The sequence below is a fragment of the Cheilinus undulatus genome, linkage group 16 (genome assembly GCF_018320785.1).
Source record: "Cheilinus undulatus linkage group 16, ASM1832078v1, whole genome shotgun sequence".
NCBI lineage: Eukaryota > Metazoa > Chordata > Actinopteri > Labriformes > Labridae > Cheilinus > Cheilinus undulatus.
The window spans coordinates 29,939,987-29,967,293 of NC_054880.1; the positions used below are offsets into that span (position 1 = coordinate 29,939,987).

Below are 27,307 nucleotides of genomic sequence, written 5' to 3' on the forward strand. Positions count from 1 at the left end.
GGAAGGTTTTATCTTCTCTCATTATGGTAAAAATAAAGAGTCTGGCACTAAAATAATAATAAAAAATAACCAATTATAATACTATCAAGGTGACGACTACAGCTGGATATGAAACCCACACACTTTATAGGTACTAAAATGAGAGCATGAACAGGATGTTTGTCAAGATTTTTCCTTGTTTCAACATAGTCCAGGAGAAAGCTGGACTAATTTTATACCTTCTGTTGCAGGTGTTCAGCCTTTTTCAGTGGTTTGAGCATTTTAGAAGACCAAACAGTTGTACTTGGCAGTAACCATATAATTAAATTCACACTATTTGTTCTTTTAGCAGTCAGGATAAGGCACATAAATCAATATATACTATTGGCTAAATTAATCAATATGTAAAAATTAGCACAATAGCGTAATTTCCCCTATATTCCCAAAGGATGATTATTACAAAAACCATGACACTTTTTTTTAAATATTCTAAGGTAACTTAAATCTTTGTGTCATCATTGCTTTAAATATTTAGTCATTTTAAAAATGTTATTTAATTCTCCTGTCAACAGAAGTCTTGAGCCAAATAGCTTCAGGGCAATATAATCTTTCTGGTGAAAATGTTTAATTCAGTTTTCTTCGACTGTTTTAACCACTAGGTCCATTTGTTTGTGGTAATTCTGCTTTTGGAGTGCTTTTACATGACTAATCCTACCTTCAGAAAATTTGATGAGTGGTATGTCTGCTGAAAGGAATTAACTTACTAAATGCAGCAGTAGTCCTCTGCAGGGTTGCAGCACACTCTTTAAAGTCAATTTCTCTAAGATCTGTACAAGGAAAAAATGATTAATTTTTTTGCACCATGTAATGTTTGCGCTCTTCTGATTGCACGCAGGCCTCAAAAGCTTTTATTTCTAAAGTTTAAAAGCTTCAATGCATGTCCAGCAACTCACCTCATAATAACTGTATGCCACTGCCAAACAATCCTTGTATTTTCATCTCAAACCTAAATTTCCTTGAACTTGCATACCTCAATTTTCCTCTCTTTTAGGCATTTTGTGAACGCTAACATAATGTAATGCCATTAAGGCTGCAGTAGATACATAAAATTGCCATACAAGTTAGTAAATCAACAAAAAAAAAACCTTAGGGATGCAAACATCGTTTCACATATCCATGGGATATATTTTGCATCTTACTGAGCAACAGTCCAAAGATGGTGTTTGAGAAGGGCAGATCATTTTTTGAAAAATCTCAGAGGGTGATTGGATGAAGGTTTCATCTGTCACACTCATAATGAGCCAGTCAGAGCAACAAAACATTTGACTGAGTAGGCATGTGCCACCTCTGGAACTAAACAACCTTACACAAGCCTGACAGGCAGTTGCTATTATTAAGTATCAGTGGAAGCAGTTGGTAAATTAAACTATGGCCAAAGCCAGTCAGGAGAAGAGTGAAAATATCTTTTCCACCAAGACAAGCTTTCAGCGATCTTCTTTGCTCTTCTTTTACAAAAAAAAAAGTTTTGATAAAACTGACACTATAGCTGCATTCCACTGATCTCTTCAGAGGCAGCCATTGTTAAGAAGCTTGCAGTACATCAAAAGCATGGCAACACTGATTGGTCCCTTCATTTTTAGAGTTGCAGCTTGAAACTTTGTAAGATGGATCCTCCTGATAACAGATATGGAATCTGGTGACTCATTTGCTTTTCAAAGTAAATGCACCAAAGCATCAGTCTACCACCAGTATCATCCCTCACTGACCTTCTGCAAATCACTAGTTACTAGTGTGGATTTAAACTTTAAAGAGGATGTTTGCTGTGATATTTTGGTCATGAAGGGAAATCTTTTCTGATCATTCATTGTTGCTGTATGTCGTTATGTTACACATTTGTGTTTTTCACTCATTTACATTCATTTTTGTTTGATTTTCAGTGTAAAGTGTGTTGAAGTTTGATAAACGCATGCAATGAAGATGTTGTGAGAACACTTTGTAATCCTGATCTTAATATCAGTCTAGATCATGATGTGTTTTGCCATAACCAGGCAGCCCTAGTTACATGGTGACAAGAAGGTGAGGATGAGTTTTAAAGATGTAAAAATTAAACTCTGTCAGCATTATGAATGACAGTTTCCACTGTCTGACTTGTCCTTCATGTTGAACACTTCATTTCTTTAACTTTTCTGAGATTAATAATCAAAACGCAGCAGTGCTTCAATGATCATTGTTGAAAAGCATCACCTCACTGCCGCTGAGTGTTTACAGTCACAGTCAGCTGACATCTTTTTATAAAACTGAGCAGCGTGGATTATTTAAGGCCACACTTGGAGTACAGTGTGAGGAAGGCCGTGTAGCTCAGATTACATGAGCACTTCACCTGGCTGCTCAGGTAAAAGGAGCGGTGTGTGCCTTGCACTCCTGCTCAGAGATAAGCCACTTGATGTGTGAGCGAGCACCGACTCCTCAGTCAGCGTTGGAGCTAAGACAGTGATGGGTTACATCACGTTGCCGAGGCTCGGGCCGAGCTGCCGGGAAGGATGCTTATTCAGGCTGACCATTGGCACCCTGGACGACCCATTACGATAAGTGTGTCACTCACTACTATGCCAAAAATACCCTGGCTACTGAGTGAGGCGAAGCCACTTAAGGACCTGGCTGGGTCACTGCGTGCCTCATGGTTCGAGTCACAACTCCGACACTTGCGTCAGACACGCTGCTGTGCACACACAGCCAGAGGAAAACATGCTTGGTCATAATCTGAATCATGGGCTTGTGGTTTAATCAGAGTATTGGGATGGTGCTTTGTGGAAGGGCTGTCCACTTAAATCCTAACTACAGTGGGGAGGAATTGGCTCTTATTCCAAGATGTTTCAGGCTTCACTGAGGAACAAATGAGCGACGGATTGAACCGGACTGGAGAGACCGTTGGGATTGTTAATTTGTGCGCTCTAACAGACTAAACAGGTGAACTGGAGCCTGTCCATGCAAATCATCAGGAGAGGACAGAGAGGAACATGCCAACAACAGTTACTGCTTTCTCTACTGCCACACTTTCAGGCATCACAAAACTGGTCCAAACTTTGCATCAGCCAGGCACCGAGCACTGTTCAAATACGTCTGTGGTGCATAAATCACTGTCACCTGCCCCATGAGCCAGAAACAATGACGCTAAACAGCCTTTTTGATGTGGCTTTTGTCTGTGTAACTTTGTCCCTGCTGACCACGGCCTGCTCTTTTTTTAAACCATGAGCCGATCAAATCAAAACAAAACAATGGCTCCGTATCAAACAGGCTGCTGCTGACGGGCCGCCTGGTACACTGCTGTACACAGAGAGGTGGCATTTAAACCTGTGTAAACACAGGCCTGGCTCTTTGAAATAATGTACAGTAATTATTTAGGCCAGTTAAAATGAGAGATGTGACGTGTACATTTTTTAAAGGGCTGGAAAGATCATTTGGACTATACATTAGAGCGTTTTGATGACACTCAACTCTCTTTGATGGGTTCATGGTGTGGAGAACAATCATTTAAAGCTGTTTCAACTACAGCTGATCAAACAAGTTCTGAATATTCAATCACTTAAGAATTGTTTCAAACATGTGGACTTGAAAAGGTCATATTTTTTCTACTACACCTTTTAAGTTGTGGCTATTAAGGGTGCATAGGGCCATATGATTTCCGCGTTAACGGAATCGTGGACAGAATCACGGAATTGGCAAATAAACACGGAATCTACTATTTAACACAGAAAACATGGAAATTGAATGAATTTGACTGAAATGCTGTGTTTTTTAGAAAGAGGAACGTATATTAGGGGAATATGTTCCAGGGAGTCACAAAAGCAGGTCACAACTTGTGTCTCACTTCACAAACACTCACCCCGCCCCCTCCTAAACAATAACAGCATGTCAAAGCAACTGAACGAAACACTGGCCAACATCGCGTAGTTCAACATGGGGCAGTACAGGGCGACATGATGTTGCACCTACAAGAAAACTCATCTGTGCTTGTGCGAGTTATTTTACCTCACCACATCAGAGTCAAGGAGAGAGAGGTGTGTTTGTGCGTGAGGCACAGAGCTGAAGCTACAACTGTAAGACCTGCTCACCCCTCGAGGGCTTCAAACTTGATTTTATGAAGTCCCGTAGTCTACATGATGTTACATTTGAGTATCAATTAGTTTAATAATTCCTTCGGTAGATACTGTTGTTCCCTTTTGTTGCTAAACAAGCCAACTCATGTCCGAATCAGACATACCCGTCTGATATGAGGCAGACAGCAATGTACGGAGAGAGAGGAGGAGAGAACCATCACAGTTAGGAGTAGAACAACGCAGCGTCACACTGCATGGACTGTTACAGACTGTGAGAGTAAAGAAAAGTTTAGATAACAGGTTTACTTTTAACCATTAAACTTTAATGTTACTTCCTTATTAAGTTAATATCACTTTCTGTTTGAGAGAACATTTACATTATAAACATCAGTAAGGATGTGATTATACATGTGGATGTGCGTTAAAATGTTGGAAATATCTGACTGTTTCACTGGTTATAATTATTTTTATCAGGGTTATCCAAATAACAGCTCCATGGCCACCTGTGGCCCTTTTTCAATAAATTTAAGGTTATTTTTATTTACTTACTAATTACAAAAAATTAAAATGGAAAAAAACGGAATTTGGCAAAAAAATAAACCGGATTTCATAGGGCCCTAAGTGCACCGATGCATCAGTTTAACATCGGTATCAGCCAATGGTCAAATGATCTGGCAGGAACGGAAATCAGTTTCCAGTATTCATCTGGTGTGTCCTATCAATTTTAAGCTAGAATCTGGTTTATCTAGCTGCTAAATCAAAAATAGATTCATTACAGGGCACAAGAATGATCAGTTGGACAAACTCAGATCTGTTTTCATGGTCAAATGTGAGAAAAATGTTGACATACTAGGAGTCTTACATCACAGAAAGTGATGAAACAAACACAAGTATCAGTATTGGCCCTAATTTGACAATCAGTGCATCTCTAGCAGCTGCAGACAAACTACACACCATAAAGTTGCCAATACTTATTGACTGGATTAGAAGTTTACTAGTGATTCTGTCAAGGAAACAGGTGAGCCTCATGCAGGGAGGCTTGTTAATGATGATTTAGCAAATAGGGATGGGCATTTACCGTAATTTCAGAACTTAAATATTTGCGTATTAACTTTAACTGTAAAAAAAAAAAAAAAAAAAAAATTAAATATAGAGGCACACACCTGCTCGTGGCACCTAAACCCTATAAATATAAAAACACAGACACCGGGCAGGGAAGTATGGACGAGACGGCCCAAATGCCATTCGGCCATTGCCATCATCTCCACAGCACTTCTGCTTTCACCCTTCAAAATAAAAGTCCCCAAATACCATACTTTTAACCAAATATAAACAGAAATTCAAAGAACCCTACGTTTTGAAAGCAGGTCCTTAGTGGGCAAATCTGTATAGGCCACCCCTTGTATCTCTGATGTACAACCAAGCTCATCTTTTCTGAAACGATCACAACATAGCCTCCTTAACCTGCATGCAGCTAACTCCGCCAACAACAACAATGTCACATTACAGGTTGTATTCTTGCAGCAGAAGCTATAGAGCTTATTGTGGATCTGACAGCAAAATCTTCTGCTCCTCTACAGCCACTGTGAGCAACAAATGGTCATGGAGAACAACATACGCCACATGTTCTTAGATTCACCGTGGAGTGCAAATAGAAGGGAAGCCAGGAGAAAGTTTTGGATGCACGTGCTCCACAATCTTCTTCTCTGTTTTTGGTGTATTTCTGTGGCAGTGTTACAGCACCACTTACATACCTGGTATATATATACAAGACAGCTGTGTATCATTAAGTATTTTCTTACTAGGGGTGTAGCGGTTTTTGTATTTGTGACGGTTCGGTGCATGTAGTCACCAAAATGTCCAATCTATTAAAAACATAAAGGAAAACAAATGTGACACGTTTTTTATCCTCCAGCTTCGGTGGCAGTAATGCTGGCAAATGTTTGCTAATGGTTATGAAACCATCAACGAAGAAGAGGAAGTGGCTGGAATATCAAAACACACAAAGAAGAAAAGTTGTCTCTCTCTGGACATCCATAATTTATCTTCCTCAGATACTTTCTCTAAAAGCCTACTAGGCATGTATATGATTTTCAGAAGGGTATAAAGATCTGAGACATGAGGCTTAAACCAGATTCAGTATTTTCTTATTTATTCATCAATCTGGAATCTGCACAGGCTTTTCTCCTGCTCCCGCTAACCCTAACTGCTCTCCACAGTGTTGGTTTTCTCACAAAAGGCAGAAACAGTGCATGCAACATTAGGCAAAACAAAAAGTACAAGTATGACCAGAAGGCACAATCTACGAAAACAGACGTCATGATTGAGTTCCACAAAAGATACAAAAAGAAAAAACAACAGTTCCTCGTACAATTGTGTTCCCCATTTCCTCTTTATTTATGAGCCACTGGCTTTTTCCCTGCAGAGAGCAAAGGTGAAAGCTGCGAGCTGGGTGGAAGCATCATTCTCTACAGGCTCCTAGCATCAACAACTGCACCAATTTAAAGGTTAACCTCTTTATTCCATAAAAACACACAGCCCATACGTCATGTAAATGAAGTCTGTAGTCTCACACAGACTCACAGGAGGATATTACTATGCTAATCTGGAGCATTTTAGAAGGCAAATGTCAAAAGAAATGAATTACCTTTACATTGCAGCGTGCCCTGATGCATGAGCCAAACTTTGACATTTGTCCACAGAGGAACTTTTTTTAAACCTGCTCATTTTTAAAATGTGCAACGATGTGTGAGCAGTTACTTGGGTTAATAATTCTTATTTTAAGAAGTGAAAATAGACTGATTTCAGAGTGAACAGAAAATAATTACTTGATAGTTGAGCTATCACACATATGGCAATCTGAACAGTTTAATAAAACATTTCTACACTTTTATATCTTTCTGGAAGTGCAGCTTAATCTTGTCTATTTCTACAATGACAAAGAATCTTGATCTCTTTCATAGAAATGCCTTAATTGGACAAAAAAATGGCCTTTATATTCTAAGCATGCTTCACAGTTTTCACATGGACTTGGGCTTCTATCAGACAAAATAACATCAGAAAAAGGGGAAAAGATACTGGATTTTTGCCAGTATCTCAGATGCCTATATTAAATTCTTTTTATCTAATTCTGATAGATACCCATACATAAATGTTGTCTAGACTTAAAGATTCAGTCCTTAAAAACACAAAGAAAAAGACTTCAGCCGATGAACATCTGTAGGTCTTGCCTAAAACTCCACAAATTTAAAGATGTAAATTTCAGGAGATATTTCATCTCTGCCGATACCGAAAAATTAACTTTTTATGCCGATATCTTGCCAATAATTATAGTGTGCATCCCTAAAAAACATGCTGTTGTGCCTTTAGGATATATTCCTTTAAGCAGACAGGGCATGCATCTAAAGTACAATTCGCACGGGGCTAGTACTAGTATTTTCACTCTGTATAACAGACATGGTCTGTTATTGGACGTCCTGGAGTCTGGATCACCTGAGATAAACGTCCAGCGCACTATTACAAATTACCAGAGGTCTCAAAGTAATACTGGTCCTGTGCGAATAGAGCATTTTTCGTACCAAAAGAAAAGCGTAGACAACCAACAATGTACAGAGCTGTAAAATTTGTCCATGTTTTCACCCATCAATGTACTACTAATCTGCCAAACAAGACTAAGGTCTTGTAAGAGCCTGCTATAACAGGGTTATATCCCTTCTTACTGCAGCAAGGCCGGGTATACTTCTAACAAAAAATTGATTCCCCTCTGATTCTTGTTTGGATCACTCCTTTGCTCTATTCATGGGTGCTTCCATTTTGTGGTAACTACCAAAACCGCCTTGTTAGCTCAGCCTCTGCTGCTTCCTGCTGACTGTGACAGCAGTGTGGATAGTTGGATAAGGTACCTTAATCAGATTATCTTTAATTCACTTTACATATTTGACAGAAGAAGACGTAGCTGTCTTCAACATGTTTGTGATTAAAAGGCAGTTAAATGAAATGTTATTCTCCTGGATAGTTAGGTTATTATTTAACAGCTACATTTAATCATCACAGACGAGTAGCACTGGCAAAAACATTTTTAATAAATGTCCATGATGCTAGTTATTATTTGCTAATGCAGCTAGTCTTTAATGAATGCGTGCAGCTCTTATTTGACTATGACAGCTAGTTAGCAGAGCAGCATTACATGAGTTTATTTTAAAAATGATGAATAATAAAATTCCTCCATGACTCATTTAGAGAAGCCAGGAAAAATCATATCATCTTGATTTAACTTTGATGCAGTCTGTGACTCTGTCCACTCTAATACAAGGGGGCTCTTTATGAAGTGAAAGCTTGTTGACTGTGCACTTCCTGTTCTTTTTATCTTAAAATTAAACTTTGTCACGACTGTTAGATCAGCTGAGATCTCCACAGGATTCTCTTGATGTCATTTATATTGGTATCTAAACTAGAGCAGCATAGAAAGTAATGTTGAACAAGAAAAATGCTCACTTCTTTCTTTATTAAAAATGTTACAGTGAGATCCACTAAGGTGGCTTGTCAACTTCAGGTTTCGCTCCAAATTCTTCTACACTAAGATGAGGACCAAACCCCAGTCTAATGGCCTTATCCAGTAATAAATACATGACTTGACTTTGCATGTACACAAACTTTTTTAGGTTGTTTTAAAGACTGATTCCTTCAGCATGTTTCCAAGCTGCAAACATCTAAGGGCGCACTCACACTAGGCCATCTGTACCGTGCCTAGGCCCGTTTGAGCCTAAAGTCTGGTACGTTTGGCCAGTGTGAGTGCAATCGTTCCATGCTTCAGCGCTGCATGCTTCGCGGCCCTGGCACGGAAGGACGAGGTGGGCCTAGGCACGGCACGGATGCAAATTAAGGGGCACAAGCGCGGGAATGTGACGTAGCGTGAAGTAACAACAAAAGGACCTGCCTCAGAGCAACGAGGGCACACCAGGCAGCAGCTGCACACTAGAGACAGCAGGATTTTTCTAGAGAGAAAGAGAAATATGTATTCCGTCTCACTGTATTTCAACAACTTGAACAGATTTTATAAGAGCTGAAAAATTTGACTTCACAAAGCTCCACTACGATGTCATTCTAATGGATCCCAGTCCAGTCCGCATTTCTGACCAGTTTCTAGCAAAGTCAGGCTTTAAACTGTGAGAGGTTTTTTTAGTTTGTGAAATAAAGCTTCTTCCCTTGTTTTAGTCACAAACAGCAGCTCACAGGATAACAAACACCTTTCATCCTCCGTGCGTAAAGGAAAGTGCCAAACAGCAGACAAGTGTGTGCCGGGGTTAATCACACGGCTGATTTAACCTCTCTAATTATAAAATTATAATGCCAAACTATCATTTACTGAATTAATTTACCTTTTATTCTATTTCATGTTATCAAGAAGTGAAATTGTGGTCTTGATCACTGATGTTTGAATGGAGCATCGTTTATTATTCCTGTGGCATTTTCACTTCCAGCTCTCATCGGAGGATTAAAATTGCTCTAGTCACGGTACAAAAGAAAAAAAACAAAACTTCTAACTTAACATTAAATCCTGCTCTGGACACAGGCTGTCCTGTGACATGAAGCTTGTTTGGTGCAGCACTGAAAGGCATCCAAAAGCAGACAAATGGCACAGTTCATGGCAGTAAAAGAATTCCAGGGGGATTCAGATAGCATAAGGACACACAGAATTACAGCTGTAGGGGCTCATTCAAGTTCAAAAGTCAGGGTTTTATTCAGCAGAAGTGCTTGGAGCTCCAATCAGGCTCCAGATTATATGCTGTGAGCGATAACTCTCCGCTATGAACCACTTTATCTCTCTCTCTTCACTGGGCTCAGTATAGTTAAGGTAGCCTACTGATTCCAGGTCAGGTGAAATAACTCTGGTGTCAGATCAGATAACGTATAAATCTGTTGCTATTTTACAGCCAAAAAACAACACTTATGTATACTGAGTCATCAACATGTAGAAGTTCATCAACAGTGGAGGCTTCATATGATGACGCCGGCGCGTGGCATATCCATGCTCAGGTCTGGATGCGTTGAGCAGTGCGAGTGTGGGCACACGTGGGGACAGGGGAGGGGGTGAAATGGGCTTTAGCACGGTTAGAATATGGCACGATACAGATGGCCTAGTGTGAGTGCGCCCTAACTAACTAACCTTGGCAAGGTGAGCTGCCAAACCTTTCCTTCTTTCTTTCTTAACTTGAAGACGTCTGAGGCTAAAATCTTTTATCTGGTTGAATTACAAGGTTTGAAACAGCCTTCAAAAAAGCATTTAAAGAAAATAGGCAATTTCATATCAACTACATAATGTCCAGAGTTTATTTCTACATAAATGTCAGCCCACACCAACACTGTTTCATAATCATGCCTTGTGGCCAGCTTCATTTTCTCTCATTTTGTCTACATGAGGATAATCAGAGGGTTTCTCCAGGTAATATTTGTGAGTAAATAAATAAAACTTTCCTCTAGAAAAAGACTGAGTTGTAAACAGTAACCCTGTCTGTGGCTGTGAGCGGGATGATGTTACTACATAACGACGGGTGGCTGGTGACACAAGGAGTAAGAGCAGGTCAGAGAGGCTCCTGAGGCAGTGATACGCACACTAAAATACACACTCACACACAAATACACACTCCCAACGACCACCAAGTAACTGCTGCACTTTATACACAAATACACACAGCTGTCAGGGGCAGACGAAGATCATTCACAAAACACCCACCCCCCCCCTCCCCTGGGTATCACTGACACCGTTTCTCCCTCATACACACAAACCATCCCCTCTCTCTCTCTCACACACACAGACAGAGTAGCCGGGAGGCAGCATGCTGTCCATGTGGCCTGTGGAGAATCATTACTCAGCAGTGCACACTAAAGAGCTGAGAGTCAACTTCCTTTTTGAATGCTCGGGCTTCCTCTTCTCCACGGCACCAACCCCCACAAAGAAACACAAACCCAACAGAAGCTGGAAGTCGTTCGGATGTTTTCTTAGAAACTTGTGTCCATGCTTACAGAACAATTCACAGAGTGTAGAGTCGACATTTAAAGAATCATATCAGTAATTCACTCTCTGTGATGAACTAAATGAAAGCAAATCATCCTGTTGCACAATCTAGATTCACCCTGAATTATTTCTAAGTGTTTGCAAAGAATATAGTCAGCAACAGTAAAAATCAAAAACAATACAAACACCTGTTTGATACTGACAACAAAAGTACAAGTCCTAGACTCACAATTTAGGTGCATTTTTTCTTGTTTGTTCTCAAAAATGGCAAACAAGATCGTGAAGACTGTCCAAATTGTTCAAATACACTGGCAACATGTCTGCACTGAAATGCTGCATATTTTAGTAAAATTTAAACAGAGTCAAAGTATTTTCTTGCAGTTTTGACAGGATTTATTTCATTCCCATGTCTCAAGAAATAGATGGGGATGCACAACACTGATGTGTTGCTGATTTACGCATTCTCTCACACTAGCAAATGCCAATTTAAATATGGAGTTCAGACTGACTTTAAAGTTTAAGGAATGAGGGTGAACAAAGAAAAAGACCTGAGTAGACTTAGGTCTGCTGGCCAAAAAACTTGGGACGCATGGATAATATTTAGAATTGATTTAGGCCGATATTTACAAGCCGTTTATACAATGAAAATCAAAACTCTGGATTTCTCAGTTCAAAACTTTGTATTTTCTAAATGAAATACAGGGAAAACAACATGAACATTCATTCTGATCGATTAGATCGAATAGACTTTTCCTCCATGTTTCTGAGTTGGAGGTCCAACTTCAAGCAGTGTCACAGGGCATGTATTTATGTTGGAGGTTGGAAACTTCAGAATACCGAGCTCATTTGAACACATCATGGAACTTTTCTTCAGCTCTCTAACCTAGCAGTCTCTCCAGTTAATCCACATTATTATTTGTTTTATCCCCCTGTTGTTTTCTCTGATGAAATGCCACTCGATTAAACCGCGCTGGTTTTTAAATTTCCTGTTTATGAAGACAGCAGCACACGCTCGCTGTTGCGGAATGCCGTGACATCCTTTCACACTTGTTGCAGAAAAGTCTGTTACGGCTCTGATACTGCCTCTCGATCCGGATCAGAGGTGGGGCGAGATCTACCCCCCATAGCGGAACAGTCGCTTTCATACGGAACGCCATTGCGAAACCAAGGCGTAACAGACACAGAAAAGAGAGGCAGTGTGAATGTAGCCACAGTCTATATACAAGTTGGAAATATCATCAGAAATGTTTATATCTGCTGATTCTGATATCAAGCCAACAATCTTGTGCATCCTTGAAATAGATGTGCCTTTGTAAGACTGAACAACGACACAACCTTGAAGAAAACTTTCCTTACTGCAGTTATATCATTTTTAAACTCTTATCATGGCACCAAAGTGTGAGGGCTTTCTGCCTGTATTTTTGGTTGTTATTGAAACATACACTTGAAATATGTATTTCAGTCCATACTACTTCAGCTTCTAACATGGCCCACTTTCTTTGTTGAATTGTCCAGAGGTGAAAAAACAACAACAGGTAGCCAGAATTTTTATGCTTTTGAAAGTTAACCCAGCAGTACATCATTAAAGCAATATTTGAGCTTTTAACTTTGAGCACTGTGCCAGAACAGCTGAATGGTCTATAGCTTGCAGAGGTAAGATAAAAAGAAACAGTAAATTAACGAGTATGGCGAGAAAGAAAAAAATGGACAATTTACAGCATTAAGGAAAAATAGCTTTGCAATACTGCAAGAGAATAAAAGCTTTAGTGAAGTGTGTTACACTAAGAGAATACAAAGAATGCTTTCTGGCTGATCACTAAAAAAACACTACATTTCTCTACAACAAAACCCCACTAGTCACCTTTAAACAGTCATTTATCTAGATCAGTGATTCAAAACTTTTTAGCCAAATGCACACCTGGTATCAAGCCCAAATCTCAAGGCATACCATAGTTATACCCAGGGCTTGTCATTAACACCCACCAACCAGCCAAATGCAGGTAGACTTGAGCCGTGGCAGGTAGTGCAGCTGAATTTATCAGTGACACATCCTGTGCTTTATAACTAGGCCTGGCTGTTAGCATGAACATGCTTATTGTAAATAAGCTGTTTTGCACATTTTGGAGGCAGGTTTTCCCCAAAATAGATGCAAAGTGCTAGATCTGTGCCTGCTTGATTTTATGGTCAATTTGTGTTTTCTCCAGGGTAGATGAGACAAAATTGTAGTTGGAGGTAGTGTTTATTCACATTTCAAAGGATTGCAAATGTAGTTCAAGTAAATTTTAGCCTGCCATAGTCGACCTCAAGGTCTTCAAAAACTAGGTCTGCTATTTTCTGATGTTTTTTTTTGGCGGGGGGGGGGGTTCTGAAAAAAATGTGTCATCACACACTCAAACCCTGCTCAGAGTCTGTTGCATGTTTATCTGCCCTCACTGTTTAAAATGAGGTTTCGGTGTGAGAGAGGTAGAGAGAGAGAAAGGGGTGAGCAAGCAAGAAGGAAACAGTGGGCGCTGCTCTGAATCATTAATCACTAAATAAACTAGAAAAACACTTGGAGAGCACAGACCTCCGCCATTAGCCCTATCTCACAATAGTGAAGAATCCTTTAAAAGATTCCTGGATCCAGACGGTGATCCCGATCACTCCCAAAATCTAATCAGTTCTTCCTTATGCCATTTCTGACATTTACTGAAAATTTCATCAAAATCTGTCCATAACTTTTGGAGTTATGCAGCTAACAAACAAACCCTCCCGATCCCATTATCTCCTTGGCAGAGGTAATGAATTTGATGTGAAAATCTGAAAAAAAATCGAGCCCTTCACCAAAAAAATAATGACTGACAAGAGTTTCAGCATCAGTCTGCTAAGATGATAACAATAACATGAGATAGATTTTCTTTTTTAACATGCAAAAAATTTGGATGAAAAAACTGGCTCGGTGTGCAAAGGCCTTCAATTATACTGCACGTTATTTCCAACAAGAAAATTGAGGTTAGTGCAAGTTCAGAGTGGCTAGTGACTTTGAAAACTACTAGACAGTGGCTGGTAAGCAAGAAAAGTTCAGGTTAAGCCCTGTTCATATCTATGCATAATAGCAACTGTAACACATGTTAGAGTTTATTTAGTTCTTGTATAGTTGTAGCAATAATATAAGGTTGTACAACTTCCTAAGGCACAGCTAAACTTGCCTCAACACTACTTTAGAACCACTGATGAAGATAAATGAATATGAAACCGCAGAGAGCATGATAACTCTTATCGGGTTTTAAAATTAACATTTTCTAAGATGCATCATGATGTGAGTGTGGGCTATTCTGCTCTGTTGCTGTGATAGAACATCTAATACTGCATGTTGACATGGCTTGTAGTTTTCTCAGACCACAGCTGTATACTATTTGTTTGTTTTGGTCAGAATTGAATCAAACTTTGAGGCCAGGAGAAAAGCACAGCCCTACTCTTTAAATGTTAACAAAGACTACAGGCATATTTCTTCTATCTTTACACCTGGAAATTAAAACCTCTAATGAAGACGTTCACTAATGATGAATCAAAACGGTTTAAACTTTTCTCTTTAGCCAACAGACAGACAAGAGGGAGCATCTCATCTACATAAACAATAAACTTATGTTTAAAAACAAATATCAGATCAAACCACATTATGAACTCTTAATCATAAATCCTCAGTTTAACAGAAAATGTCTTGATTCATTTCCAACAAACATTTGTCAAAAACAGCTTTCAACAAATAAAACCAGACTTCATTTGATTTCAGAAGCAACTTTGCTCAAATTTTCTAACATTATTTGAGAAAATATTCCTATCATTTATTGCTCAGATAACAGAAAACTGCAAATGTACTTGTTGCAAGTGTAAGTTTGCATCTCCTGTTTCAGACGGAGGGAGTACCTCTTTGCTTTTCAAGTATGCCTTAAATGTCCATCATCATTACAAATCAAATCTCCAGTAGACCCACAAAGGAAAGACCCTTTACTTTGCTTTTACGTGCTAAATAAGAGAAAACTGCTCTAGTTAGACTGACTTTTGAGAAGCAAACTTGAGCGCTGCAAAACATTTTCTCTGTTTAATATTAAATGTTTTTTATCTTCATTCCATGTGAGAGTTTGTGACACAGCGAAGCTGCTGTGAAACTGTTTATTTGTACACTTCTTCCTAATTTGCAGAGGGGCGTCCCTCGTACATCAGCCACGGAGCTGAGCGTCTATTAGCAGCAGTCAATTTAACAGCCCTGCTTTGCTGTTCTTCATTATGTTTTCTACTGTGGGACTTCCTCAACAAACTAAATATTTACAAAGTGTCTTCGATTATGGTTTCATTCAAACTCAATTTGGGAAGTCAGCCTTGCAGAGCTGAGAGGGCATCCCCGATGGCTCGTTCCCATGTGTGAGGTGGAGGGAAACACCTGGTGTTACCGCATCCAGAACAACCGCGCTACAATCCACCTCAGAGTGTTTGTTTGTGTGCGAGGCATTAGGAAAACCCATAATATTAGCCCTCGATCAACACTCAGTTATCACATTAATTCATCGTCAGCAGGTGGCCAATGCAGGTGATCAGCCCCTGAACAAATTCCTCTATTGAAAACATTACTGGAAACATATCCTAGAATTAAAAGGCCAGTGGTGCCACTCTTAATGAACAGAGAGCCAAAACAGTTAATAAAGTCTGCTTTAAACACAGAAAACAACACTCGCCATGGGCCGCTTTGATGCAGAGGGACAAAATCATCACCTGAACTTCAATCACAGGAGAACCACACAAGCTGTATGACAGATTATGTGAATCCAACAAGACGATAAGTATCAAGATGAGAAGGGTTTCAGTCAAAACACTGCAACACCACAGATGTTAAATTCTATTAGTATAAGTAAAAATCAAACCACATATTCATGCTTTTTTTCAACAGCACAACAACAGAAATACAAGTCCTTGGTGTCAAGTTTCTGGCAATTTCTAGTATTTGATTTACAAAATTTGCAAACAAGCTCATGAATACTTTCAAATCACACAAACTTACGAAGAGTTGTATTTACAGTTTTGACAGTGGGATAGTATTTTTTTGCCATTTTTAATGGATTTATCCCTGATCTATGAGTCCGTCCTAAAAATGAGATAAAGATCTTTAAATTTTCTTTATTTTTTGATAAAATCAATCATTTTCTAAAACACCTGGTTTCAAAAAAGCAACAAAAATCTCAACTGCAACACAATCCATACGGCAATATGTTGTGTCTCAATATGTTAATCCAACTTTGGTACAACTGCCAAAAAAACAAAGAAACAACAACTATATGCAGTGTTTCCCACACACATACAATGTTTAAGTTGGTCACCCAAGTATATTTGCAGAGCTTTAATACAATTTAAATACAGTCACTATCTGCACACACAAGAAATTCCATGTCCCTCCAGTAAATGCACTGGTCAAGGTGCAATGCCTCATGTTAAAATGGAGCTATCTATGCAGCTGTTTCAGTATGTTTTGTTGCAGCTTCTCGCTGCTCATATTATCTTGTTTTCCTGCTCTCAAGGTTGATGGTGGTGGTACGCTACTTAACAACAACAGGCCCTCACACATGCAGCTCACCTGCTATGATGACCAAATATCAAGTGAAACATTTCAAAAGGGGAGCTTTGTTATTTAGGTGTGATTACACAACTCAGTGTAGATAATTACAGTCAAACAAGCAAAAATTAAAACCTACAAAATGAGGCTGGGCTAGATGGCCATCCTTACTGTCCAAGTAAAGTGTTATTTTATGTGAGATATGCATATTTGAGGGATAACAGTGTTGTTTGGTGCACAGTCAGACCGTAGAAAGTGTTGCAAAAAGTCTGGGTGATGTCATCCATTTGGTTACTAGGACTCTGGGTTAAAAAAATTGATTCTCATTTTTTAATAACAAATACTGATTCATATAATCAGGAGCCTGATCTTTACATACATAGGTCTGCTCTGTTTCCTGTTGGCTCCCTGTTTGACTAGTCTCAGGCTTTGGTTGCTCATGCAGCTTGGGACTTGAGTCCTCCTCTAAAACTTTTTAAACTCTTATTCGAGGTTCGAATCTTACACCTTATCATTTTATTTGAGATATCTAGGTGCGTTTTCAATATGAGCTTTTGTTCTCTGGTAGCAATTAAATGTTGAATCAAAATAGGATTAGTAACTAAAGCATTACTACATGAATAATGTATCTAATCAGATCGGATTGAATGTGGCAATACCCTGCCGTACTGGTTACTAAAGCTGTCTTTTGAAGCCCATCCACTGTGGTTAAGATACAGAAAAAGGCTGTCTCAAACTAATTTCAAGCTGACCTAAACGACAAAGAGGCAATGCTGAGCCAGGTCTTATGCCTCTAAACAAACAGCTACAACACGCTGGCCTCCAATCATAACAGCCATGCCGCCAGCTATGTTTAACTTGTAAAATTCTTAGAATCAAAAGGAAAAAGTTATGAGAAAATCCAACCTTTGAACAGGGTGTACCCATGACTGTTCACGCAAGTGAACATGCTTACAAATGCTGTAAAAAACAGCATTTTAATATGGGGTGTGTATGTGACTTCTACATTTTCTACAGCCAGCCTCAAGTGGACACTTGAGGAACTGCACTTATTTGCACTTCCATATCGGCTTCATTTTGCAACACCAAGTCTGACGCAGCTCCTGTATCATCCACCTTTAAAGCGTTACTTTTTGTTTAGTCTGAGTAAAGAATTTTGTATTTCCCTATACGACAGGCTATGGGGATCAGAAATGCATTGGTTGTAAAATTAAAAAGGGGTCAGTATCGATACCAATGTTTAAGACAGGAATCTAGCCAATGCCAATTTTGAAACAGGTGTTTATGCATCGCTTCATTTGGTGTACAGCTCCTAGCAGACCATCACCTCTCATGTTTGACCACGAAAATAGATCTGATTTTGTCTGACTGGTCAATTCTTCTACTATGTAAAAAAAAATGATTTAGCATCTAGGCTTACCAGATGTCAGCATGAAATTGATAGGAAACAACAGATAAATATCAGTAACTGATATCAGGTTATTCCCCATCATCTGGCTGATGGCCGATGTTTTTAAACTGGACCCAACATCAGCCAATACTGATGTCAAACCAATGCAGTGGTGCATCCTTAGTGACTTTCAGTGGTACAGCCATGATTAGGATGTGATCTCCACCCCCTGTGGTCAAGGTCAAAGTTGATGTGTCACTGGCAAAGACACTGAACTCTAAATTGATCCTTATGCTACAGCAGTGGTGTGTGAATGAGTATGAATAGGATTAGCGAATACTGATGGACACTTTCCATGGCAGACTCCTGCATCAGTGTGTGAATGCTGAAGTGTGACCTGTGATAAAAGCACTTTGAGTAGTTTGAAGACAAGAAGAGCTCTAAAGCACAAGTCCATTTACTACTTATGAGTATGAAAATAACATCTTGTAGTATAAAGTGTTAATTAAAATCTTAATGTTTTGGAGAAATCAAAAACTGGACATAAAATGGACATGTTTTCATCATTATATTCCACCTCCTGTTTCTGACTGAACATAATAAGCACTTATTGGTGGCTTTGTCTCTTTAGGTTCCATAAAAGGAAACCATTCAGGTCATCTTTCTGTCCTTTTCCCCTTGTGAGAGCTCCTGTCCTCCAGGTACCATGTCTGGGATTATATCCATTAAGATAATGCATTCTCTGCACCTGCACCACTGAAAAAGATACAAAAAAAACTCCTGCACAAGTGTAAAATTATTCTAATTCCCCTCAAACTGGCAACGCTAATGAGACTTTGACACAGCGTGTTTGCCTTCTGCAAAAAATAAAGTTTCCTCTAGCTATTAGAGTGCTTAAAAAAGAAAAATGCTCAATTCCCTTCCCAGATCCTCTTCTTACACCTGCACAATGAAAATAAGACTTCTCCAAAGCTCTTCACCAGTATGAAAAGCAGCATGGAGTTGTTTCTTGTAATCATTCATGTTGGAGTGTTGAGATAGAAGTCTAACTTTCTGATAGGCACACAAATAGGATCCAGTTTTAAGATATGCGCCCAAACAAACTGTTCACAGTGCCATTTCACATTGCCTCGTGTGTGTCAAAGGTAAAACAATGCTGTCACTAGCACAATCTAGCTGTCATCTACGGCAGCTTCTACAGCCATAAATTCAAAGAAAGAGGCAGCAGATTTCTTTGTATGCTGAGACAATCAGAGATAAGACACCTATTCAAAGTTGACACCTTTAATTTGACACTCCAACTACAAAGAAACATTTCACTTCTCTTTTTGCTCTCAAAGCAACAAGAAAAAATGAGTGAAAGCTGAAGAACTTTACAAAGAAAGGTGCTACTGAACTTTGACAAAGTCAGAACTGGCAGTAAAGAAATCAAACACTGAAGCAAAACAAAATGCCTGGATCTAAACATTACTTAAGTCTCAGGATGAGAGGAATCAAATGGAAAATGACTGAAACATTCCTTTCAAAATTGCAGTAAACACTACATTCAGTATCAAGAAACAAGAATAAAAGGTTATTCAGAAAGTACCACTAAATCATGTATTCAAAGATCTGCGGAATAGCTCCCTAAATTTGACTGAAGGGATGCTAAAAGGATTAAAATACAAGTTTGCAGCTTGACTGAACACTTGACTGTAAAAATATGCCCGTCTTGAAAGCCAATAGTGAGCTAAAACTGTGAAAAGCTCCCCATCCACACTGACTGAGATGTTGTCAATTCACCCCGTTTGCCAAAAGTTGAAGCTGCCCTTGGGTTCAACACTTCGCAGCACACAGAAACAGACAGATTGAAACAAAAAGGGTGAGGCAGGAATCCCAAAAATTAGACGTTTCTCATCATTTCTGCGATAAAGAACAACATGATCGGTATGACTGATGTATAAAATCACACAGTTTACCCTCGCTGCTCATGTCGAGATGAGACATATCTGTACATTTGTGTTCGATGTTTTCCATCTGATCCTTCTTCCTCACATCTACATGGAGCTATGAATGTGCCAAGTTGTGCTGTGAAGCAATTTACCCCGCTGTGATGCACCAAAGTGGCAATCAAAATGTGTGAAGACTTGCACCTTAAACTGTCAGGCAACAAGTGGTGGAATCGCTTCTAGAAATGAACAGTTTGTCCTTAATGACCTGGATGGAAACAAAGACATGTAACACAGAGCATCTGCTTTCTTAATGGAATAAACCAACATGATAAACACTTAACTGACAAAAAATCAGCCATCCATCCACAGGACAACTGTCCCCTTAATTAAGCTAGAAAATTCTGAGCAATGTTTGATTATTTGGAGCGAATAAATCTAAAATCAGAGCACCTTTAACAGGTTGAATGGTCAGTTTAGTTGGACTTTTATTTACCTTCTATAATGTACCAGTCAGTTTGTTTACACGGTCTAGCTACAGTTATAGCTCAGTTAGACCATTTAATAGGACTGCTGCCCTTGTCCCTGAGAAGAATGACATAAGTTTGTCCAACTCCAGCTGGTTTTTTAACACATCATACTTTACTTTTGGTACAAATATGATGCACACTATCCTTTCAGCTTATGGAGACAACCAAAGACAACAACGAGACATCTGCTATGCTATGCTATGCAGTTATGTTTGTCACCTCTCAGATCAAAGCCTGGCGCAGAAACTGTGGAGCACGCTCTGAAAACTTTGTCCGGTTTGAGTCTGATAGGGGCGTATAAGAGTGAGAGTATAGCAAGAGTACACTGACCTCGAGAAATTTGACCAAAAATGATTTCAGCTGGGCTCACATGTTGACATGCATATAAAAAATTTCATTTCATTTGAACTAACATAATAAATCAACTATTTCATGTAAACATATCAGGTATCTGTAACCCCTGTATTTTCTAGTGAATTATATTATACCAGTATTTTCAAAGACCATACACTGCTTGGTTTGTTTGACAGAGAACCATAAAACAAGCTAAATGATTAATCATAATAATGCTACCTTAAATAAGGTATTGTTTCCAAAATATCCATCCGAGAACACTAGCATGGTCAAACTGCTCCAAAATTGGTGCTAAATTCCCTCAACAAACATGATTTTCTTGTTCCTCAAACTACAAAAAGAGGAAAGCCCCTACATCAGCCAATATGTTGACGATCCTTTGATTTTCCCATCTAGTGTCAGTATTTAAATTAAGTCATCACTTAGTTAATCTGGCAGAGTAGGCTTAATTTTAACAACCAACATAACATCACCCCTTTCCTTGCATCCCTCCACTGGCTCTGTCACCTTTAGGATTGAGTTTAAGATTTTACTGATCACTTTCGAAGCTCTTATGGATCTAGCTCCAGGGTTGTTTTTCTGAGATGCTACCACCTTATGAGCCATCACACAGCCTTAGATCCTTAGACAGGGGCCTCCTGGTCGTTCTAAAGTCAAGATTCAAATCCAAAGGAGACTGTGCATTTGCTGTCAGAGCCCCTCAGCTTTGGAACGATCTGCCAGAGTAAGGCTCACAGACATCTGTTAATTCCTCCTTGAAACTCAAATAAACTTGCTTTTATGTGATGTCTCACTTAATCTATTTATTTGTATCGCTCTTTTTTTCGTTCTGCTGCTCTTACTCTATTTGTCCATGCCATTGCCTTCTGTTGCCATCTTAACACCCTGTTTTTAATTCACTTACTTGTCCTCTTTTTTATCTGCCTCTAATCCTTCTATCCTTGTTTTATGTTGTCTTCTTATATGTGTATGATTTTTTTCAGTTATATCACATCATATCGTCTTTGCCGAGACATTTTCATCATTTACTGTTTTAACTGCCTTTCAAGACTGTTGTGTCATTTCTATTCCTTTCAATTTTGTTAATTTAAGTAAACTTTGTGCCTCAGTTTATTTTGACTTTTTGATTTCAAGACATTCTCCGTTTGGTTCATTGCTAATCGTTAATGTCATTAATCCCAGAGTTCATTCTTTTGCCATGTCTGTTAAAGCACTTTGTAACATCACTACATCAGCCATTATATCAATGATCTTTTGACTTTCCCATCTAGTGTCAGTATACTGAATTTAGTTATTTAGTTTACAAAGCCTTGCACCTTAGAACTGGTTGAAAATTAGTCAGAATAAAGTTACTGTTTCTTGAATAAAGTCGTATATCCAAATCGCCCATCTGAGCAACTTAACATGAACATGGAAGTTCAAAAATTGCAGAAAATTCCTCTTAGAAAAAAGACTTTCTTGATTCCATTTTTAAAAAAAAACATTACATTACCCAATATGTTTATGATACATTCGTTTTCCTATCTAGTGTCAGTATTTCAAATTAAGTGATCACTTAGTTTCTCTGGAAGCACACACTAAAACTGATTGAAAATTATTTATTATGATGCTTCTTTCCCAAAATAAAGTTTTGCATCCAAAGCAGGTAACTGAGCACTTTAACTTTGTCATATCAGTACAAAACTGGTGCACAATCCCCTTAAAATACCAAATTTTAAATCCCAGTTTTGAAAGAAGAAATCACCACATTAGTCAATATGTTGATGGTCTACTGATTTTCCAATCCGTTATCAGTTTTGAAAATGCTGCCATCCTTAATTGTCCATAATATAATTATAGTTTAATTAAATATAATTTATTTTTACAAAACAGCCATCCGAGCATCTTGTTTTGGACATATTTGTGCAAAATTCCTGCAGAGTCTTCTCAGAAAATTCCTTTTATACATCCCAATTTAAAGAAAAATCCCTAAATAGTATCAGTATTTAGAGTAGGGAAATCACCTAGTTTATCCAGTAGAGCACACTAAAACTGTTAATGTTGTTAATATTTGTGCAACTTTTTCTAATATTAAGTTTTCTGTTTCCAAAACAACCATCTGGAAATGGTCAGATTGGTCCCTAATTGGTGCAAAATATCCTTAGAAGTCACCATTTTGATTCCCTTTTTAAAATCAATCACTCAGCAGATTGATAATTCATATTTTTTCTGGGATCAATATCCATGTAAATAGTATTTATTTCAGACTATAAAAGGTAAGTCCTCGAGATGTGCTCTTCAGAGTAAAAGGAGGTTACATGCATTTTCATATTTGTGGCATGCTTCTTTTAATTTCTATGATAATGACCTGTGGAGTAAAAACACTAAACATGTGGCTGTTATCACAGTGAGAGAGGGAGAGGAAGAGAGATGTAGTTCTGTTGACATGGTTACTCTCTCTGCATGAGGAAGTAAATTAGGCCATTATAAACCTGCTGAAAAAAAGCGGCTGTGACACCAGGCTGACACCTTAGTTGCTTGTAAACATAAACAGCAGCCAGTCCAACTCACTCACGTGGCCACGAGACACTCTGGCACACAAGTCTCTTCAAGTCCTGATCTGGAAACAGTGGAAAGCACAGTTGTACAACGGGGCTACATGACCACACCTACTCTATGTGCTGTACTAGAGTCAGCCTGACTTGAGTGAGCAGTGCAGAGTGTACCAGGAGAGTAAAAAAAAAAAAAAAAAAAAGGGAAAACTTCAGGTGCATGTGAGAGGTCAGCAACTAAAAATGAGTATAAGGATGTGACTCAGCACAGGTGAAGTTAAGGTTGATGAAAAAATATAAAAACAGAGGTGGTGTTGCATGTGTACAGTCATCATGCAAATTACTGCAGCGGGGGAACATAATGTGTTCTTAAACTGGTTTCAATAAATAAAGCCTTTTAGATAGTGGAATTCTTATTAATTATAAAAAGGAAGTTAATTCTTCATATTTTCATCCATGCAAGAGGATAATCAGATATTATAATTAAAATAATAGATAAAGATATTTTAATGGCTCAGAGATTCATGCAAAAGTGTTAAAAAACGATTAAAATCAAAGAAAAAACACTTGGAATTTGATTTCTCGACTCTACGGGGGAAATAAACGGACAGAGGGGGCTGTTTTTCTGCAGCCTTTCCATTAGATGCAATTATAAATGGCCGAGAGCGGAGGGATGGGGAGCCAATCAGATCTCGGCTCGCATGTCAACCTAAGACCAACTGTCTCCTGGCTCTGACAGCAGGATTTTACCTCCATAATTCAAATCCCAAAGCAAAGGCAATCTGCACTTTGCCAACTCCAACCAGCGGGGCCGTGTTTACAAGGCGGCACATGGAGGAAAAGAAACGCAGAGGAGGGGAGGAGAAAAAAAAAAAGAGGCGAACCGAGCCACAATGAATGAAAACCCTTCCGTCAAGATGAATCAATCGCGGTCACAATCACACTTTGATCCGAGTAAACACTTAGTGGATGTAATTGTTGCCATTCACTGGACTGTGAGACGCATCTCCACTTCACTGTGCATGCAGCTTTTTAACCGACATTGGGGTCTTTTCTTAATCATTATGCAAATGTTATTTAACGGCTATCGCTGTCATTTGCATCTTGTTTATTGCCTTGACAGCCTTTGACACAACTTTGATAGCACTGCTGGGAGCACAACAGCAGAAAGGAGCTGCAGATTCTTGCAGAAATAGCACTGCTTCATTCTACAATGAGGCTGAAGAAGCACACAAGGAATGAGCACATACTCACTTTCTCCTCACAAACTCTTGCTCTACTTAGTGTAACTCCTGCCTTGCACCTACATGAGACTCATGCTTGCACCCACAGCTCTGAAAGTTGTTTCTAACAGAATATGAAGCTTCTTTCTCTGTGTTAAGACTGTTGCAGGGGGTGGTATTGGGAGAAAGAGAGAGGCAGCCATTTTAGAGCTCTTGCTACATAGACAATGGCTGGTCCAATGCAATATGCAGCTCTACAGAGCTTTTTCTGAGCTACTGGCTGAGTTTAAGTCAGTCAAAGTATGTCAGTGCAAGGGAAGTTTACCTGGTTTCTGTTTGGAGCTTGTCCAGTGTTTCCCGGGCTCATGGGAGGCGGATGGTGGATCCTTTGTTGCCAACCCGGATGGACCCCACCATACTGACTGCTACCCATATCTCCTGGTCCCTTATTGGCCCCTTCCTGATTGTTATAGTCTCCTTGGGGGTAATTCGGGTAGCTCCTGGCAGAGCTTGGGGATGTCAAAAGCTGATTTAAAGTAGGCGTAGGTGTAGGTTGTTGGTTTCCCATGTTATACCTCTGATTATTGTAAGAAGCAGCCATAGCTGTGGTTCCTCCTGCTGGCTGTTGCTTGCCTGGCTGTGTTGGAGGCTGGCTGTTGTTACGAGGGGAATTCATGGCCCCATATCCTTGGCCCTGATAAGGAGTCCTGTTCTGAAAGTAGTTGTTATAATGGTTTGGGTAGCCGTGTTCGTGTGAATTAGGGGGGTAAGGGTCCATCATGCCCGGCCCCGATGCAGCTGCCATGCCAGGGCTTTGTTGTCCGCCATGTTGATGAAAAGGGGCCCGGCTGTAGTGCTGGTTGTAACCGTAAGGAGGAGGAGGAAAGGGACCCTGGTGGTGGTGTCCCATCCCGGGATGGTTATTCCCCTCGGGCCCGCCTGTATCATTCTGGTTATTATTATTTACCCTGGGCAAATTCCCGTTGCCGTTCTTCATATCAGGATCCCCTCCTCCCCCAGCATTTCCAGCATCGGTCCCGTCCTGCAGCTCCTTCTGTCCAGGAGATCCGCCGTCAGCTCCCGCTTCCTTATTTTCATGCTGTTTCTCTCCCGGTACCGACTCCTCCTGGGGGTCCCGATCCGGCTTTTTGAGTTCGGATGGCGGGCTGGTGTTGAGAGAGGCGACGCTGGCAACCTGAGCGGCCATGATATCCCTCTCTCTCTCTCTCCTCCACTCTTTCTCTGCCTCGCTCTCTCAGCACGGAGACTCACTCACAGTCAAACTAAAAACCATTGAATATAAATACAATTAAATTTAGAACAACGTACCCGACGTCCCGGTTCATTCCCCCCGCTGCCCTCCGCCCGGACCGGTATCCGGTAATCCACCGCGACTCGGTTTAAAGTTAAAACAAGGAGAGGAAAGTTTGTAAAAGCAGAAATATATAAATACAGAGCCAGGGAAATGAATTTCACCGACACTAGTGAGTGTGTGCGTGTGTTGGAGGGGGGGCTTCTGTTACAGAACGAGAGCGCGAGCTAGAAATCAACCAAACCAGCACGAGGCTCCGCGAGACACAGCCATCTTACTGAGCTATCGCGAGAAAATGAAAACCCGGAGCGGATTTCTCAGTGAACACTGGATCCGGACTGCTCTGGGTGTCTAATAACAACATTGTTTATACTCATGAGGAGCCATTATTTCAGCTTTAATGCGCTCTAATGCTGGCTTAGACATAAAAATGTCGACGTATACTAAAAGCTTTGTTTTTAAGCGTAAAGTACTGGCCATTTTAAGACTAATTAATTGGTGCATAGAAAAAAAGCTTATGCAAATGAGGAAATACAGCAATGGGTTTTCTGACTTAAGTGTGCGCTAATAAAGTTAAAATATGTGCATACTCTATCTGTATAAAAATTCAACATTTACTTTCTTTTTTCATCCTAAGAGTTGCATATCACATCTGCTGATCCCTTGTATCTTAAAAACATTATATGTAACAGAAATGGAGACGTTTAACATAATTTTATACGTACAAGTAGGGCTGGGCAATGTGGACCAAAAATCATATCTGAATAAGCATTTTTTTTTTTTTTTTTTAGCATAATGGCGTTACATGATACTCAATATAGCTCCATACTTTTTTTTTCCTATGCAAAAATCAAGTAACTTCTAAGTCAAAAATCTCATGGGCTTAAAGCCAATCGACACAAATGCACTTCTACAAACAACCAGATTTACAAGGTTAATGTCTACATGGTAAATCATACAAAAGTGAAGAAATATTTGTTACAGTTTAGAAAAATATTGTATGAGAAATTCTTCTTCGAAAAAAAGATAAATAAAACTATGATTTTTAAATGTTTATCTATTAAGATTTATTTTTTGGGCTTTCAGAGCAGTGTTTCTCAAATGGTGTGGCAAGGCCCTTGGTGTGCTGTGTGAATTTGTACAACATTATGTTTTACTTCAACTATACAAAAACCATAAGTTACTTTCACAGGTTTGTAAGAGGCTGTATTTTTAATGACATGGATATGGTGTGCCCTGTGATTATGGTTTGGTTTGAGGTGTGCCTTTGTCAAAAAAAAAAAGGCTGAAAACCATTGATTGAAAACCAGAGTAGGACAGTTGAAAGAGCTGGAAACAGGGATGATTAGGGGAGGAACATGTTG

General features: G+C 39.4%; 1 protein-coding gene across 1 annotated transcript in view; it reads right to left on the reverse strand.

The window, feature by feature from the left end:
- Positions 1–26,202, reverse strand: part of arid1ab (AT rich interactive domain 1Ab (SWI-like)) — a 118,967-nt gene extending 92,765 nt beyond the window's left edge. The window contains exon 1 of the mRNA XM_041808332.1: positions 24,957–26,202. Coding sequence (XP_041664266.1) covers positions 24,957–25,838 — 882 coding nt within the window. The 5' untranslated portion in view covers positions 25,839–26,202. The remainder of the gene's footprint in view (positions 1–24,956) is intronic.
- Positions 26,203–27,307: the final 1,105 nt, after the last annotated feature.